At 34.4% G+C, this 17976-nt stretch overlaps 1 protein-coding gene across 2 annotated transcripts in view; it reads right to left on the reverse strand.

Moving 5' to 3' along the window:
• Positions 1 to 17307, reverse strand: part of LOC128551329 (deleted in malignant brain tumors 1 protein-like) — a 40827-nt gene extending 23520 nt beyond the window's left edge. The window contains exons 1-12 of one of the 2 annotated variants that reach the window (XM_053532172.1): positions 17223 to 17307; positions 16554 to 16608; positions 15696 to 15831; positions 10762 to 10925; positions 9518 to 9571; positions 8082 to 8187; positions 7686 to 7855; positions 4558 to 4708; positions 4233 to 4390; positions 3914 to 4064; positions 2464 to 2624; positions 2027 to 2183 (exon numbers count right to left, since the gene is read on the reverse strand). In XM_053532172.1, the coding sequence (XP_053388147.1) occupies positions 2027 to 2183; positions 2464 to 2624; positions 3914 to 4064; positions 4233 to 4390; positions 4558 to 4708; positions 7686 to 7855; positions 8082 to 8187; positions 9518 to 9571; positions 10762 to 10925; positions 15696 to 15831; positions 16554 to 16608; positions 17223 to 17276 (1517 nt within the window). In that variant the 5' untranslated portion in view covers positions 17277 to 17307. Of the gene's footprint in view, positions 1 to 2026; positions 2184 to 2463; positions 2625 to 3913; positions 4065 to 4232; positions 4391 to 4557; positions 4709 to 7685; positions 7856 to 8081; positions 8188 to 9517; positions 9572 to 10761; positions 10926 to 15468; positions 15501 to 15695; positions 15832 to 16553; positions 16609 to 17222 lie in introns of those variants that run through there. The other variant, XM_053532173.1, reaches the window with a different exon arrangement.
• Between the last annotated feature and the right edge of the window lie 669 nt (positions 17308 to 17976).

Genomic DNA, 17976 nt, shown 5'->3' on the forward strand with positions numbered 1-17976 from the left:
TTATACAAAATTTACAAAAAAAAGGCACGGTAAAAGTTGTTTAAAATTTGCAACACAGTGCGAAACATGGTCAGTCTGACTAAAGTACATCTCCTATTACGCTACGCATAGGATCTGAGAACGACCTATTCATAGCCTCGTTCTGACGACCCTTTCGCTAGCCAATCAGAGCTTAACTTACAACATTTTGCACATCTACCTGTAGCCTTGACTTACATGTATGATATTTACAATTCTTATGTCGTCATGTGTCAGATAGCCGGTTAGCTCAGTCGGTAGGCCACTTGCTATACTGGAAATCCAAAATATACAGAAGACGTATTCTCAGATCTTTGTTTAGAAGATCAAGTACTTAAGTCAGATTGGAAACATGGTCAACTTTAAAAATATACCAAGCAAATGACATTTTTTAAACATTACTATTAGGGGTCCAATACCTTAAGTTCGCTAGAGGCAAGTGACGATACGATACAAGAGACTATACAGAAAACTTTGTAAAAAAGACACAATCATCACTACAGGATATCACCGGGGAATCTGTTTAAAAACTTTAATATTCTATTTCTAGTTATGGCATAATACTTACATGCATCTACAGAATTTATTCTGGGATTTTCTATCGTAATCGGGGAATATCTTACTTATTAAAATATTCTATTTCCAGTCATGGCCAAATAAATACTAAACCTTTACTAATTAAAAGCAAAAATGAAAATGTTTTGTCTTATATATATACTTATTGTTTCATTTTCTGCGAAATCACATTGGAACGACATAATTTCAAACTAGTTAACGAAAGAATAGTTTATAGAAGATTCCCTTGCATCTCAATTAAATTACTATATATATTTGAATGTCGTTACTGTGAGATTTCTTTTTACGGGCACAATAACTACAGTGCAGCCTCTCTACAACGGCCCCTCCCTTGAGCAACATCGTTCCTACAACAACTCCCTTCAAATGGTCCCAGAAAACAACAACAGGCATAACGTGTTGTTCTAAAATATTTCAAGGTTTTAGATGACTTAATAAGCTACTTTATACATGGAAACATCTACTTTAATATGCTTTGCCTGTTGTGGGTGGTGTGTTCGAGCCGTGTTGCAAAATAATGGGCTTGAATATTAAATTTGAGACTGTCTGTAGTTTTAAAGTTTATTAATGTTGCTAATATGTTCGCTACATACCTAAAACAGTCATTTAACCAATTATGTTGCTTTATAAAGGTAAAACGGGCTCTTAACAACATGTTTCAGTGATTTAACCACTATACATCCTAATCAGTTTTTATTCTTTATTGGATTTATTGAATTGCTAGGTCGAGTAGATGGGGTAAACCAACCTTCTGTCAAAAGACATCAAAATACTGCACCTTTTTAAATAAAACTTGCATAAAGTTACAAGTATGTGTTGTTCATTGAAAATGTAGTATTAACACATTATAGACGTTAAAACTGGACTGTAGCATCCTTAACATGTGTTACATTACCATGTCATTAAATTTTTTTATCATATCAATTAATTTGAGAAAAAAAGTAAATATAATTAGATAATTAAATTAAATAGAATTAAGTTATTTCATGTTTCGATTTTCTTTTCAAATTATATGTTGTTATTTATGAGTGTTACAAAATTTATAAGTGTGTAAATGTTTCAATCAAATGTATGCACTGGCTTCTGAGATTTGATTTTGCCCAGGCAATTAGAATAGCTCTCATTATTTTTCGAACAGTTCAACAAAAATATGTTGTCAATTTCTGTTAGAGAGAAATACATGCCATATGAAATATATGTACACAATTTTATGTGCTCTATGAATAGAAGTGTTGGAGATATTTTGATATTTAATTCATTTTTAACTTATCTGTCTTAATTTACATTATTGAAATTACTATGACAGCTGGCTTGTTACAACATACGCATCCGTTTTGTCGACTTGGCACATATAATGCATATACAGAGTTATCATGCAGTGAGTATGCCAAACATTTACATACAACTGTTGCTTCATTGATGTTTCACGTACCCGTCGTAGGGATAGTATGCCAACATTTTACATACTACTGTCGCATCAGCATCGTCCCAACTAGAATCACACACCGTCCCCCACTGTCCACCGTTTAAGACTTCAACCCGTCCCTCCGTACTGTGTGCCCCGCCAACAAGTCTTACTTGAACTCCCTCTATCAATTAAATCATGAACTATCAATGACAGTAAGATATATCAAATAACTTTAGATTAAATAGAACAGTTATAAGCATATTGTGAGAATCAACTGTACTTTTTATTGCAGGAATATAAATAATATCATATTAAATGAACGAAATTAATTATAATAAATATCTGAATTTATATAAAACAAAATGAATGGTTTTTGCACAAAAGTGAATTCATATTTATCTATGTCAGAAGTTGTAAATCATATGCTGACCAACTATTACAAATGAAATATCCGACTTTACCGCATCTTAGACCAACATTTTTTGAGGTTGAACATGACGTATGGGGAACAGAAGAACACTGGCTAATATCGCTTTCGTCGCCTTGGCAACTGACTTTATCCAAACCAACTGAATAACTGTGACCGAAGTAATCCGAGTGATATATTGTATGAGGAGAATTACTGTAAAATAATTTACTCTCTAAGTGTTTGAACATTCATGTAAATGACTGACATTAATCCAAACGATCTACATGTAGAAATTGTATGTAATTGGCCTTAAAGTTAAAAGAAAGTATATCGGAACGTTTAAAGTAATAGTTATCTTTAATTAAGACAGTGGACCCAAATTACTTCATAAATCATGTTTTAATTCTCGGTGACTCAAATATCAACAAGAGCTGTCCGTAAGACGGCGCGCTCGACTTTTCTCAGTGCTTGACTCTGAATTAGAGCTTTGCCAGTAAAAACTTTATAAAACTTTAACCAAAAAAGGGACAAAACTCTGTCAAAATTCAAATCAGAGTAATGGGTAATTGTTTCTCCTGGCGTAGACTTTGACAGTAAATAATTATTTAAACTTTCAAGTCAAAAGCTTTGAAAGTAACAGAGATATTTGACTTTATCAAAAACTTTAACCCAAACATTCTAAGTTAAAAAGGGGCATAACTCTGTCAAAATTCAAATCAGAGTTATGGGGGTTGTTCCTCTTGGTGTAGACTTTGATAGTAAATAAGTATTTTAAGTTTTGATAGTAACAGAGATATCCGACTTTATCAAAAACTTTAACCAACGGCGACGCCGACGCCGACGCTGAGGCGAGTCCAATAGCTCTACTTTTTCTTCGAAAAGTCGAGCAATGAATACCGATATAAACCTACATAGTGCACGTCACATAATGCTAAAACTCATTAGATATGATCTATTTCATGTTTTGCCACCATTTTGAAGACACTTGAAGAAAGAAAATCTGTATAGATTGTCAGAATAATCAATTCCTGATTCGAATCCATTCAGCTTGTCTGCGCAGTGGGATTGACCCAGCATGAATGTTAGAAAGAGGATAATACTTGTGAAAAGGATATTGCAAGAAACTCTCCACTACCCCCATCTCCGACCTAACTTGACCCACCCTGTCAGATTAGCCAACGTTTCAAATCATGCGGTAAACCATATCTACAAGGCAAATTCTTTCAAGAGACGAGTTGAACTGAAAACCAGTCAAAGAGTCTTTTGTCTGTCGTTGAAACAAACATAATCACACTTCTCTACGCAAAATATAACATTGGATGAGAATAGTGGAATCAGTCAAAAACTAGAAGCAAGAGAAGACTTTCGAACTATAAACAACATAATCCCTATTTATCTGTTTTCTAACCTTTGACAGAATAGATGGATATTCATTATCAAATAAAATGGGGTTGACACATTCTATGAGGGGTGCGAGGAACATTCCGGCTACACTTACTTACCTCCCAGTATATCCCAGCATTCTGCATATAACACTAGCCTCATTGTCACCGAAGCCCGGATCACATATCGTCTTCCAAGAACCGTCTATTTTGATTTCAACTGTTCCTTCGGATGGATTGGATCCCCTCGACAGACGAACATCTGTTGGCTCTGTAAGATATATCTGAATTAAAACGTGATCAGAGTAAATATGACCTTAACACTGTAAAATAAAATGTATCCTACAATATAAAAAGCAAGGTACTCTCGGCACAATGAATCATTTATCTAAAGAAGCAGTAGATCTATTATTTATCATGACCACCAAATTCTACTTACTGCATGTTACACCAACATCGTTGGCATGGTTACATGAATGATTATTCCAGCCACCAAGGTTACAAAACTGTATATCTACTTCGTCACCATGGCAACCAAGATTTCCCAGCCATATCGGTCCTGACCCCCGAGTTGTATTGTACTGTATAGACACTGCACTTTTGAATAAAAAACATTATTTCTGACTTACATTCGTTATACATGACCTAATAATTTCCCGTAAGGTTTACCGTTATTTATTTCAGTCAATATTTTTACTTAAGTTTTATTTTGCATGTTTTTCTAAACAAATACATGATAAAAATAGAACTATATACATGTATACCTATGATTGAAGCTTAACATTCTACAAACAACGTCAGCATCATGTTGCGTAAAGCTGTTGCCACAAACTGTTCCCCAAACACCATTATGCTGGACCTCAACACGCCCTTCAGACGGCAAACTACCTCCAACAAGTCGGACTGCAGTGTGATCTACAGGAAGGAAATATGTCTTTATGTTTTTGTGTTTTTTTTTATTAATCATTCTCAATGCCACCTATTAAATCCAAGTCATCTTTCCTCGAACCTTTTAGATAAAAACACATGTTTGTCCATCCCGCCAGAATAAATTTGAGTCTTTGCAAGGCTGTAGTTCTACTGATGGTGTCATGTGTGCTGACTAAAAAAGCATATTGTCCCTAGAGACTAAATATCATTTTTTTCTTTGATCCTTTTTTTTCAAGTATATTTACGGATATTTAATTCATGTGTAAGACATCATAAAACAAGAGCACCGCCTTGCGGGTGCTGACGCTCATCTGATTTTTTTTGTATAATAGAAATATTGTCCTACCCATGATTTTCTAAGTCTAAAAAGGGCCATCATTCTTGCAAAAAGCAGGATAGAGTTATGTTTCTTGATGTACAGTGTCCACTTATGATGGTGAAAAACTGTTGCAAGTTTTAAAGCAATAGCTTTGATAGTTTATGAGAAAAGTTGACTTAAACATAATATTCAACCAAGAAAATGATTTTTCTAAGTCCAAAAGGGGCAATAATTATTGCAAAAAGCAGGATGGAGTTATGTTGCTTGCTTTACAGGGTCAGCTTATGATGGTGAACAACAGTTGCAAGTTTTAAAGCAATAGTTTTGATGGTTTAAGAGAAAAAGTTGACCTAAACATAAAACTTAACCAAGAAATCTGATATTTTCTAAGTCCAAAAGGGGCCATCATTCTTGCAAAAAGCAGGATGGAGTTATGTTTCTTGCTGTACAGGGTCCACTTATGATGGTGAAAAACTGTTGCAAGTTTTAAAGCAATAGCTTTGATAGTTTAGGATAAAAGTTGACCTAAACATAAAATTTAACCAAGAAAACTGATTTTCTAAGTCCAAAAGGGGCAATAATTCTTGCAAAAAGCAAGATGGAGTTATGTTTCTTGATGTACAGGGTCTGCTTATGATGGTGAACAAGTATTCCAAGTTTCAAAGCAATAGCTTTGATAGTTTAGGAGAAAAGTTGACCTAAACATAAAACTTAACCAAGAAATCTGATATTTTCTAAGTACAAAAGGGGCCATAAATCTTGCAAAATGCAAGATGGAGTTATGTTTCTTGCTATACAGGGTCAGCTTATGATGGTGAACAAGTATTCCAAGTTTCAAAGCAATAGCTTTGATAGTTTAGGAGAAAAGCTGACCTAAACATAAAACTTAACCAAGCAACGCCGACGCCGACGCCGACGCCGACGCCGACAACCGCTCAAGTGATGACAATAACTCATCATTTTTTTTCAAAAAATCAGATGAGCTAAAAAGAGATCAGCTTTTCAACAGTAACAATGAGAAAACAAGAGCACCGCCTTGCGGGTGCTGACGCTCATCTGATTTTTTTTGTATAATAGAAATATTGTCCTACCCATGATTTTCTAAGTCTAAAAAGGGCCATCACTCTTGCAAAAAGCAGGATAGAGTTATGTTTCTTGATGTACAGTGTCCACTTATGATGGTGAAAAACTGTTGCAAGTTTTAAAGCAATAGCTTTGATAGTTTATGAGAAAAGTTGATTTAAACATAATATTCAACCAAGAAAATGATTTTTCTAAGTCCAAAAGGGGCAATAATTATTGCAAAAAGCAGGATGGAGTTATGTTGCTTGCTGTACAGGGTCAGCTTATGATGGTGAACAAGAGTTGCAAGTTTTAAAGCAATAGCTTTGATAGTTTAAGAGAAAAAGTTGACCTAAACATAAAACTTAACCAAGAAATCTGATATTTTCTAAGTCCAAAAGGGGCCATAAATCTTGCAAAAAGCAGGATGGAGTTATGTTTCTTGATGTACAGGGTCTGCTTATGATGGTGAACAAGTATTCCAAGTTTCAAAGCAAAAGCTTTGATAGTTTAGGAGAAAAATTGACCTAAACATAAAACTTAACCAAGAAATCTGATATTTTCTAAGTACAAAAGGGGCCATAAATCTTGCAAAAAGCAGGATGGAGTTATGTTTCTTGCTATGAAGGGTCAGCTTATGATGGTGAACAAGTATTCCAAGTTTTAAAGGAATAGCTTTGATAGTTTAGGATAAAAGCTGACCTAAACATAAAACTTAACCAAGAAAACTGATTTTCTAAGTCCAAAAGGGGCAATAATTCTTGCAAAAAGCAAGATGGAGTTATGTTTCTTGATGTACAGGGTCTGCTTATGATGGTGAACAAGTATTCCAAGTTTCAAAGCAAAAGCTTTGATAGTTTAGGAGAAAAGTTGACCTAAACATAAAACTTAACCAAGAAATCTGATATTTTCTAAGTACAAAAGGGGCCATAAATCTTGCAAAAAGCAAGATGGAGTTATGTTTCTTGCTATACAGGGTCAGCTTATGATGGTGAACAAGTATTCCAAGTTTCAAAGCAATAGCTTTGATAGTTTAGGAGAAAAGCTGACCTAAACATAAAACTTAACCAGGCAACGCCGACGCCGACGCCGACAACCGCTCAAGTGATGACAATAACTCATCATTTTTTTTCAAAAAATCAGATGAGCTAAAAAGAAGAAAGAATTATGTAATAGTTAACGAAAGTCCTAACTGAATGATAGGATTGTTGTTACGATTATTGGATATATATAGATGTCAGTGCATGTCCAAATAGGTACAATTCTGTCAAAAATTATGCCGTAATGCACTTTACTTTATGCATATTTACCGCACATAATCATCCATGTATTTAAGACATATTTACCGCGTACGACCCAATCATCCACACACTAAACACATATTTACCACATACCACGCAGGAATCCATACACTTTAGACATATTTATGTCATTCAACCACAGCATTCAAACATCTAAGATAACCCAACCCAGGCATCTATGCATTTAGACATATTTACAGCACACTACCCGGCCATATATGTGTTAAACAAATATGTAAAGCACACAATCTCACCATCTGCTTATTTAAAGCATATTTACCGCATACAACCCCGGCATCCATACTATCGTTGCAGGTATTGGATTGGCCCCAACGAGTAGCATAATATTTACACTGCCAAATACCCGTTTCGTTTCCACGGCAACCTAGTTTGTCTGTCCAGATACGCCCACGATTTAATTGACCAAAGTACGCGCCTTTAACTGCATGCCTGTTGAATAAAACAGGAATTGTTATTTTTTACTGACTCTCATGATTTTTAATCACTAAAAGTTAGTACTAGTATGTACTCATAGGCGCTTTAGCATTTTTTTAAGGTTTTCTAATACTGTACAATGAAACCTTCTAAAATATTAACCAAGAACAGAACATGGATACAATTTGATGAAAAAAATAGAAATATGCAAAATAACATAAATGTAAAAACAGCTGGCTACCCGTCTGTGAAGCCTAGAGCTCTGCAGACGACAGTGGCATCCTGATCTGTAAAGTTTCTGTCACAAATACTTCCCCAATGACCGTTCTCCATCACATCAACTGTTCCTACAAAACAAAATTTCGCGTTTATTACCTTATAATAGTGTAAATAGTTATACTTTACTTACAGTGTGAGTAATACTTCTACATGCTTCCATAGTCTCATTCGTGGATCATTTTCTGATATGCGTTATCATTGTAAATGTGTCTTTGTATGTTTTATTTACAAACACTTGGAGTCAGGACTCCCCACCTGTCCTATGTCCTAATCGACTGTTAGCCAATATCAGTTAGAATTTTAAAACAAACTGAGCATAGCTGAGATCATAGAAATATTTTATTACAATTTTAGCATGTTTTAAAAATATACATATTTTTTTACCATCTGTGCTCGCGCTCTTTATATTGCAAAATAGGTAAGTCTGAAATCATGATACAAAACAGGAAAGTCTGAAATCATGATATTACAGAACAGGAAAGTCTGAAATCATTAAATTACAGAATAGGAAAGTCTGAAATCATTATATTACAGAATAGGTCAGTCTGAAATCATTAAAATACAGAATAGGAAAGTCTGAAATCATTATATTACAGAATAGGAAAGTCTGAAATCATGATACAGAACAGGAAAGTCTGAAATCATGATAATACAGAATAGGAAAGTCTGAAATCATTATATTACAGAATAGGTTAGTCTGAAATCATTATAATACAGAATAGGAAAGTCTGAAATCATTATATTACAGAATAGGAAAGTCTGAAATCATTATATTACAGAATAGGAAAGTCTGAAGTCATTATAATACAGAATAGGAAAGTCTGAAGTCATTATATTACAGAATAGAAAAGTCTGAAATAAACACTTCGAATCAATAGTAGATTCAGCTTTAACTTAGCAGTTACCTGTCAATCCTATTTAATCAAATGGAAACCGTCCTACCAATTGACAGGTTTTGATACTGTCATAAATCGATCTTGTTTTCTTCGGTAGAACACTTCTTAATGGATACCTGCATAGGCCGGCCCAGATAATTACTACACGAGGACTGTTTACTATGAAACTCTGAGTACCCGAGGCATGCGCAGTAATTATCAAAAAGAGCGGGTATCTTGCGCAAAGACGCGTTCCAGTGTTAAATGCAAACTTTACTATCTTTGTAATATAGAGAGAATTTCATTTTTCTAAACATGCTGAAATTGTACTGAAACGTGGTCATTGACCTCCACCTATGCTCAGTTCGTTTTAAAATGCTAAAAGAAACAACTGGCTAATAGTTGGCAGGGATGTAGGAGAGGGGGGCCCCAAGTGTCCGTGAAAATCCTGCAATTGCAATACAAATTTATATTAAATATTTATGTATGAACTGAACCTATGCTACTATACTGCTACTGTTACCTTCAAAGTTGCCTGTACCACCTATCAGTCTGATTGTCTGTACGTCGTGAGAGGCTACAAATATAAATCTTATAGATTATAAGCAGAAATAGTATGTACTTCATCTTTTGCAAGCATAAAACAAATACATCCTGTTCCTTTGGTCTAGCATTTAAATCATTATGTTAACGACATTTCTATGTACATGTGTATACAAATAGATAAGATCTATAAACGAACTGTCATGGAAATTTGAATCAGTTGAATACAAAGTAATATCGACATAATGATTAAAATACTAAATCAAAGCAATAAGAATAACAATTTGGCCTTGCTTCTAACTAGGTTTGGTGAAAATCCTTTAAATAGTGCATTTAAAGTAGTGACCTACTTTAAGATTTCGGGTAATCGAATTTTGAATCTGACTTATATTTGATGGAGATAAACATTCAAGCAATGTTTATGTAGATCAAATGAAATATGTGGTCCTTAAGAGTGTTAACAAGGTATATCTATGGTTTTACCTAGTGATCTAGTTTTTGACTTCAGGATTCTGGCAGTTTTATAAAGATCAAGTTAAAAATGTTGTCTCTATGATTCGACCTAGTGACTTAGTTTAAGAAGTCAGATAACCAATTTTAAATTTAATCTTAATTTCATGAAGATCAAGATAAGAATGTTGCTTCTGGAGTGTAATAAGGCTTTTCTATGACTTGACCTAGTGACCTAGTTAAAGATCTCAGGTAACCCAGTTTCGAATTTGATTTTTATTTTATGGAGATAAACATTCTGACATTTTCAATATAGATCAAATGGAAATTGTGGTCTCTATAGTATTAACAAGGCTTTTCTATGATTTGACCTAGTGACCTAGTTTTTGACCTAGGTAAACAAGTTTTAGACTTAATCTGGAATTTATAGACATAAACATTCTGTAAAAGTTTTATGAAGATCAAGTCAAAAACGTTGTCTCTAGAGTGTTAATAAGGTTCTTCTTTGATTTGACCTCAGTTAATCCAATTACATTTGTTTTCTATATTTCATGTAGGTAAATATTTTTTTCAGAGATATATGACAATCCGCAACAAGAAAATGTGGCCACTAGAGTGGTAATATGGTAAGCCAGTTTCAAACTTTGCCTAGACTTGACAAAGACAAACATTCACGTTTAGTTGGATGTAGATAAGGGCCGATATTAGAGTTAGATTCTTAAGTAAACAAGCAGTTTGCAATGGGACCTCGTTTGCCATGTAAACTGATCTTACAACATCTCACACCGGCGTCCTCAGAGTGACCACAATCTTCATTTCCCCAAGAGTTTCTCCGACAGTCACTGACATCTGACTCGTATCCTGTACACTGCAGCTCATCTATCCATGTTGGTCCTGTTCCCTGTCCAAAATGTGCTCCAGAATACGCTTTAGACGGTCTGCAATAAAAAGACGAAATGCCTCGAACTCAATACTACCTTGTATTAGACAGGAAATGTAGCAAATATCAGTTCAAAAATATTTTCAGATATGTGCTTCACAACAGCTAAACTCGTGATTGTTACGTGGCTAGAAATGAGGTCGGTCGATTGAACACTAACTGACTAGCGTTCCCAAAACCCAGCTGAACATCGGGACAATGTAATTATTAAATACATATTCACATGTTATGTTATCCGTCATATAACCCAAGGTAGCAATGACTTTTGACCAGTCGTAAACTGCTGGCAATGTTTCTGTAAATTTGTTGAAAGACAAACAAACAAACAGGTGAATGGTACGACAGTAACTCCCACAAAACCAAATATGCCGGTGTAATGAAGTATTTCGACTCCCATAGAATAACGACCCCCGGTCATTATTCTATAGAAAATGTGACTCCTTTCCTGTAAAATATTGACTCCCCTTATAAAAACCTGACTCCCTTTGAAAACTCTATAGAATAACGACCCCCCCCCCCCCCCGGTCAATATTCTATAGAAAAACTGACCCCTCCAAGTAAATACTGACTCCCTAAAGATGACTCCTTTCGAATCTCATAGAATAACGACCCCGGTTATTATTCTATAGAAAAAAGTGACTCCTTCCATGTAAAATACTCACTGCCGAAATTACTACATTCGAACTCTCATACAATATCGATTTCCGGACATTATTCTATTTAAAAAGTTCCTCTTTCCGTGTAAAACACCGGCTCCTAAAAAGATTTTCGACGATAATATCTATCCAAAAAGTGATCCCCACCAAACCTAACGAACAATTTTACTAGATCTACAACTCTGATACCCTCCATTGCCAATAGTTAACATTTTGATTGTACTACTACTACTGGTGTCGCTACTTCTATTGCTATTACTACATGTACTTCTTCTTCTTCTTCTACTACTGCTACTACTACTTCTACTACTACAACTGCTACTACTGATACTACTATACCTGCTTCCACTAATACGTCTTGTACATCTACCTCTTCTTCTCCTGCTGCTGTTGTTGCTGTCACTTATTCCTCTGCTGCTGCTGCTGCTGCTGCTGCTACTGCAACTGCCACTACCACTGCCACTACTACTACTACTACTACTGCTACTACTACTAATACTACTTTCTATTGTTGTCGCTACCGTACTTTACTGCCACTGCTAAGTATTGCAACTTCTATTAATACTAAGTTCTATGCTAGCAGTTTCTTGTGCAGTTTTCTTCTGAAGAATTACTTCATACCGAAGTTTGCAGGGATTATTGACACTGGTGTGTTTTGTGAACGTATTGTGAATTGTTATTTTCCTGAAAAAAAAATGTATACACCAAGATACAGCGTCTAGAAATAGAATCCCTTTTCCCGTTGCGGAATGCTCTGATTTCTGTGTTAGGTGATGGTATCTTGGGCTAATGGTCAAACGGAAGGACGGACTGAAGGACGGACGGACAAGGGCAAATCTGTATGCCCCCCTCCCCCGAGTGGGGGCATAAAATGCAGCAATTAGGCCTTAGATACATGAGTTATTACTAAATTTGACCAAATGACCAGGGGTCGTTTTTTTATGGGAGTCAATATTCTTCGTGAGGTTCAGTTTACTTCACGTGGGGGAGTCATAGTACTATGATCTGGAGGTCATAATACTATGACCGGGGGTCACTTTTTCTATAGAATAATGACCGGGGGGTCATTATTCTATGGGGGTCGAAATACTTCATTACACCGGCCCATATGTCAGGATAGTTTGTATATTTGATATATTGATAACGTAACACATAAGCACAGATAGTGCTTGACTCCCTTTTCATGCTATCATTGCTATAGTTATTGTTGAAATGTTGTCAATAATAGGATTTGGGTCACTTATGGATTTGGGTTAATTACAGTGAGAGCTGCATCCCAGCATCACACGTTATATTATATACAATAGTTAAAGGGAGCCAACTATTTGTTAAAGCAACTACCCGTTGCAAAATATTAAGTGCTAATTTGGACAATCAGAAATAAGTTCTATAAATAGCACGAAGCAAAGCTCACTTCTGATCAGGTATAATGAGGTAGATAAATGACAGAGAAGTCATTCTGTATCCAGCGATTGATGTAGACAATTAAAAAGACACAGGCTGAGCAACTATGCGATAGGACTCGTACGTTGTTGTTCAAAGACATTGTCTAACGGGAACTTCGACAGAAAGACCAGTCAAGTATAGTATCGCCAGCCTATAAGAGTTTGAGCTGATTTCATTAGTTGAAGGCTGATAGTTGAAACATTGAGTGAGTTTTACCTGATCCCTGAAACTATTTAGCTCCTAACTGAGATCATTCACGAATAACTGGTACACGAATCATTTAGGCAAGGTAACCAGAGAAAAATGTATATTAAATCAAAATGGCAAAATACTGAGATGTGCTATGTCGTCACAGCCAAGCATTCCAAATACCCATAATAGTAGAGTTAAACTGCAAATGGGTTTAAATGTACTTTAAGATTACTGCGAAAGATGGAGACTTTCCTGGAATACGTATAAGACAGAAATCATGATATTTAGGAAAGGGGAAAATTACCCAGGGATATGAATTTTTATTATAAAGAACTTTTTATTTATATTATCAAAAATGTGTATATTTGGGTATTGTTATTTTATTCATTTGGGTTTTACGGCGCACCAACACAGTATAGATTATATGGCGCCAAACAGGACTACAAATTTTGGTTTCACATCTCATTTACATCGAAATAAAAACACGAGGTATGGAATCAAAATTTGCATACCTGCTGGAAATACAGAGTTACAGCAAAACCAATAGTTAATATAAGACCCTATTAGTCGCCTCTTACGATCATGCAAGGGTAAGGCAGTGGTTCCAATTCTTTTCATACACAGATCATCCCAGAACCATTTATTTGGATATTGGTTTTTTATTTCAAAAGCCATACCTAAAATGAACAAATATTTTTATGAATTTGTAGATATTACTACTTTACATAGATTAGATCTATTTGATAAATTAATTTGTCCTATTCTTTACCGTAGTAGCGATGTTTGGGGTTTTATACATGATTATACAATTGAAAGAGCTCATATGCAATTTTGCAAACGCATATCATGTGTTGAAAACTACTAAAAATGATTCTGTACATGGTGACTTTTCAGCCAATGAGTTATAATAACATCATAAAATACTGGGTAAAAATATTTACTTACGAATGAGAACAAATTTATTAAAAAAAAGGTTTATTTTAATGAAAAAAAGAAATGTTCTGAAACTACCCAAATAAAAGAAACAAACAAACTGGTATTCACTGATGAAATATCTTTTATGCACATTAGACTTTTAGGATGCATGGTTTATGCAAAATATTGGTAACACTAACCTATTCCTCCGTCATGTAAAACAAAGATTGAAAGATCAATTTGTACAAAATTGGTCATGTAAGTTAGATAGTTCGGGAAGGACTCTATTCTACAAACATAGTGCTACTTTTAGGTTTTAATCATATCTCAATTGTATTTTTGCATTAACACCCTTTTTTACTAATTCAAGAGCATATTCTCACAGATTGCATTTTGAGACTGGTACATGGACTAAGCCAACCAATATACTTTTAAATAAAAGGAAATACTTTTCTAGTGATGTTTTAGCAGACGAACATCATTTTGTATTGGAATGTAAAGTGTATAATGTTTTGACGAAATGTTTTATTCCTATGTATTACTGGAAAAGACAAAATATTCCGAAATTGTTAAATTCTGAAAATGTATGCACAACACGTAAGTTAGGGACATTTGTGAATAGAGCTTTTGAATTAAGAAGCTATGCGCAGCTCCTGTCACTGAAAAATATGTTAATTATAACCAGTATTAGATATTTTCTTTTGTTATAGATGATTTCGTTCTGTAGTCTATATATAAATACATTGATTACTTAATCAGTTATTCAACTAACTAGATAAATGTACTACAAACGTTTGGACACGGTATACCATATATAAAATACCAACCGCTTGTTTGTATTATAGTCAATAATATGTATTTTCTTTGTGTAAATTGCCATAGAAATCCTAGTTTAAAATTCTTATTTTATAAGTATATTCTGTTTAAACGGAACAGCTAAATATACCGTTAAATTGATATTTTGATTTTGTGTTTCGTTTTGACTAGCTCAACATATATATTGTGTACATACTGTGTGAATATATAGGAAGGTGTATTATATATGTGTATGTATTGACATATAGCATATATTATATCTAAAAGTCGAATACTATCACATTCATCCATTTACTAGTATTACAAAACAATAATACAGGATATTGAATGCTATAGGCATCGCGCAGAACGATGACATTTTGAAATGTAAAGAAACAAAATAATAACAGAATATGCTTTGTTTGTCCTCATAGGCCATTTGGTCTGATGGAATTTGTGAAAAATAAACTTACCACACTTAAACTTTTCAACGTGCGCATCTGCGGAATCAACGTAGTAAAATGTTTATGTACCTACCCATGATAGCCAAGCATTCTGCATACAACTTTAGCATCTGTGGTATGAACGTAATAAAATGTTTATTTACCTACCCATGATAGCCAAGCATTCTGCATACAACTTTAGCATCTGCGGTATGAACGTAATAAAATGTTTATGTACCTACCCATGATAGCCATGCTTTCTGCACACAACTTTAAGCATAGATCTGCGGTATCAACATAATAAAATGTTAATGCACCTACCCATGATAGCCAAGCATTCTACACACAACTTTAGCATCTGCGGTATCAAAGTTATCATCACAGATCGTACCATAACTGCCACTGTGTTCTATATGAATCGTTCCTTCGTACGAATGTGCACCCCCACTCAGGTAAACTGAAATAATAAACGGAACATATTTCTACATGATGAGAGAAGTTACAATAAAATTATGTTATCATTTCTATAACAGTCAGTTTTAAAGGTCTACTGAGTAACATATGATCCTTTAATTTCAAGTTACCTCACTTGTAAGATAAAAAAAAAGTGATGGCAAAGTTTGTTATTTTTTTTTGGGGGGGGGGTGTTTAACGTCGCACCGATACAATTTTAGGTCGTAATTAAAAGAAAAACAACACTGACGCAATATCACAAAGAGCTGTCCCTTCCATGAGATTGCACATGTGATCTCACACCATTCGTTTAAACAAACTGGTGCAGTTTAAATAAAATCTTTCAAAATTGACAACTAAATCAAAACATTAACACTCTTAAATCATCGTTCAACCCCATTTTCTGACGGTAAAACTCAGAACTGAAGGATAGTTGTATCATTTATTTATTGAAAGGCGAATTACAATTTAACCTGTGCGGGCCTTATTGGAAGATCGATAGTCATGCCTTTATATCTATTTTCTGATACACATGGAAATAAGTTATTATTGGAAGGAAGTGAAAGAAGTGGGAGCTATTTTGGGTATAAACTATATTGGGACCACTGACAAATTATCGAAGAATAGCGGTATTGCAAATTCAGGGATTTGCAAGAAGTCCCAATGTGGTTTATACTTTTTTTAACGTACAAAAATATTCACTTACAGGTTATGCAGAAAACTTACTTCTTATCGCTGCATTGGTTTGATACAAGAGAGACAGAACAAGTAAAGTCCTTATCTGAAATGTAAGAACTATGGAAATAAATCGTTAATAACGACCGAACGGAAAATATACTAGCCAATTTCCGCTTCAAACGCACAGTTCGGTAAATAGGTACTATTTGAGTATATTGAACATTGGATAAAAATCTTTCGTCGTACATTAGTCATATTTCTCAATCATTTTAATCGAAGAGACATTGTTGCTCGAGTCCATTTCTGGTCCAGGCCATGACATGTGCACATGTAGATGAAATGTACACAAACAAAACAAAATTTTAACCACGAAAGCTCACGCCGATGCAGACGCCGACGCCAGGGCGAGCAGAATAGCCCCGCTATTCTCCGAATAGTGGAGCTAGAAAGTGTACAAGTACCATACCATACAAATTAACAGGTTTGTATGTATAGACAGTATTTTGTGTTAGGTTTAAAATAGTATACATTCCATTATTGCACCCTGCCATCTCTAATGATGACAATTATTCTCATCCAACTGCTTAATCACGTATCATATTCACGTATAATCCATAATATTTTGATTTTTATCCAGTCTTCCATTACGAACATATTGACATAAAATCCAAAGAGATTATTAACCAATCTAAATAACGCAATTCTTAAAAAACTTACCATTGTCTTGCACTTAAATTTTTTAAAGTTTAACTGAAAAGGGAGTAGTATCATAGGTGTACGTAATTTCTTATCTTAAAGCCAGTAGAACATTAAATGGAACCAGGGCATCTATAACAGTACGTTATCTCTTCTACAAACAGTGCATAAAGTTCCTTTCAACTTTCAACTTTTATTTCATACATAATGAACAGCAAACTCTCACAGTAAAGAAAAACATTTCAAATACAAATGTAGTATCAATAGCGGTAACTGAAGCGACATTATATAACTATTTGTTGCATGGATCTTAAATTTATGTATTGTTTCTGAAGAAAATTTAGATTATTCACCATCGAGATATGAAATTAAAGTTTATTTGTTTAATATTGCAGCTTTACAAAAGCTTAAGAGGTATCCCTCAAGCTGATTATTAATGAAAACTAGATAGTATTAGGGAAACACCGTATGATCTTCTGTTTAACTGATTTCTAAGATTATGATTCATGTAACCAAGAACATTCATTCAAAAGGGACATCTATACAAATAGTTATCGATATATAACAAATTTAACATCGTATTTGTACATACAATGTACTTACAAAACAATGAAATAATTTTATTTCAGCATAAACATATCAGACAATGAAAAAGTATTTCAGGATATACGTATCAAACAAAAGGGTACTATTTCAGCAATATATAAACCTTAAACATTTATAGTTTTTATTATCTTATCCATATTTAAACTTGTCACATGTTTGACGTCGCGGG

The sequence above is a fragment of the Mercenaria mercenaria genome, chromosome 19 (assembly GCF_021730395.1).
Source record: "Mercenaria mercenaria strain notata chromosome 19, MADL_Memer_1, whole genome shotgun sequence".
Taxonomy (NCBI): Eukaryota; Metazoa; Mollusca; class Bivalvia; order Venerida; family Veneridae; genus Mercenaria; species Mercenaria mercenaria.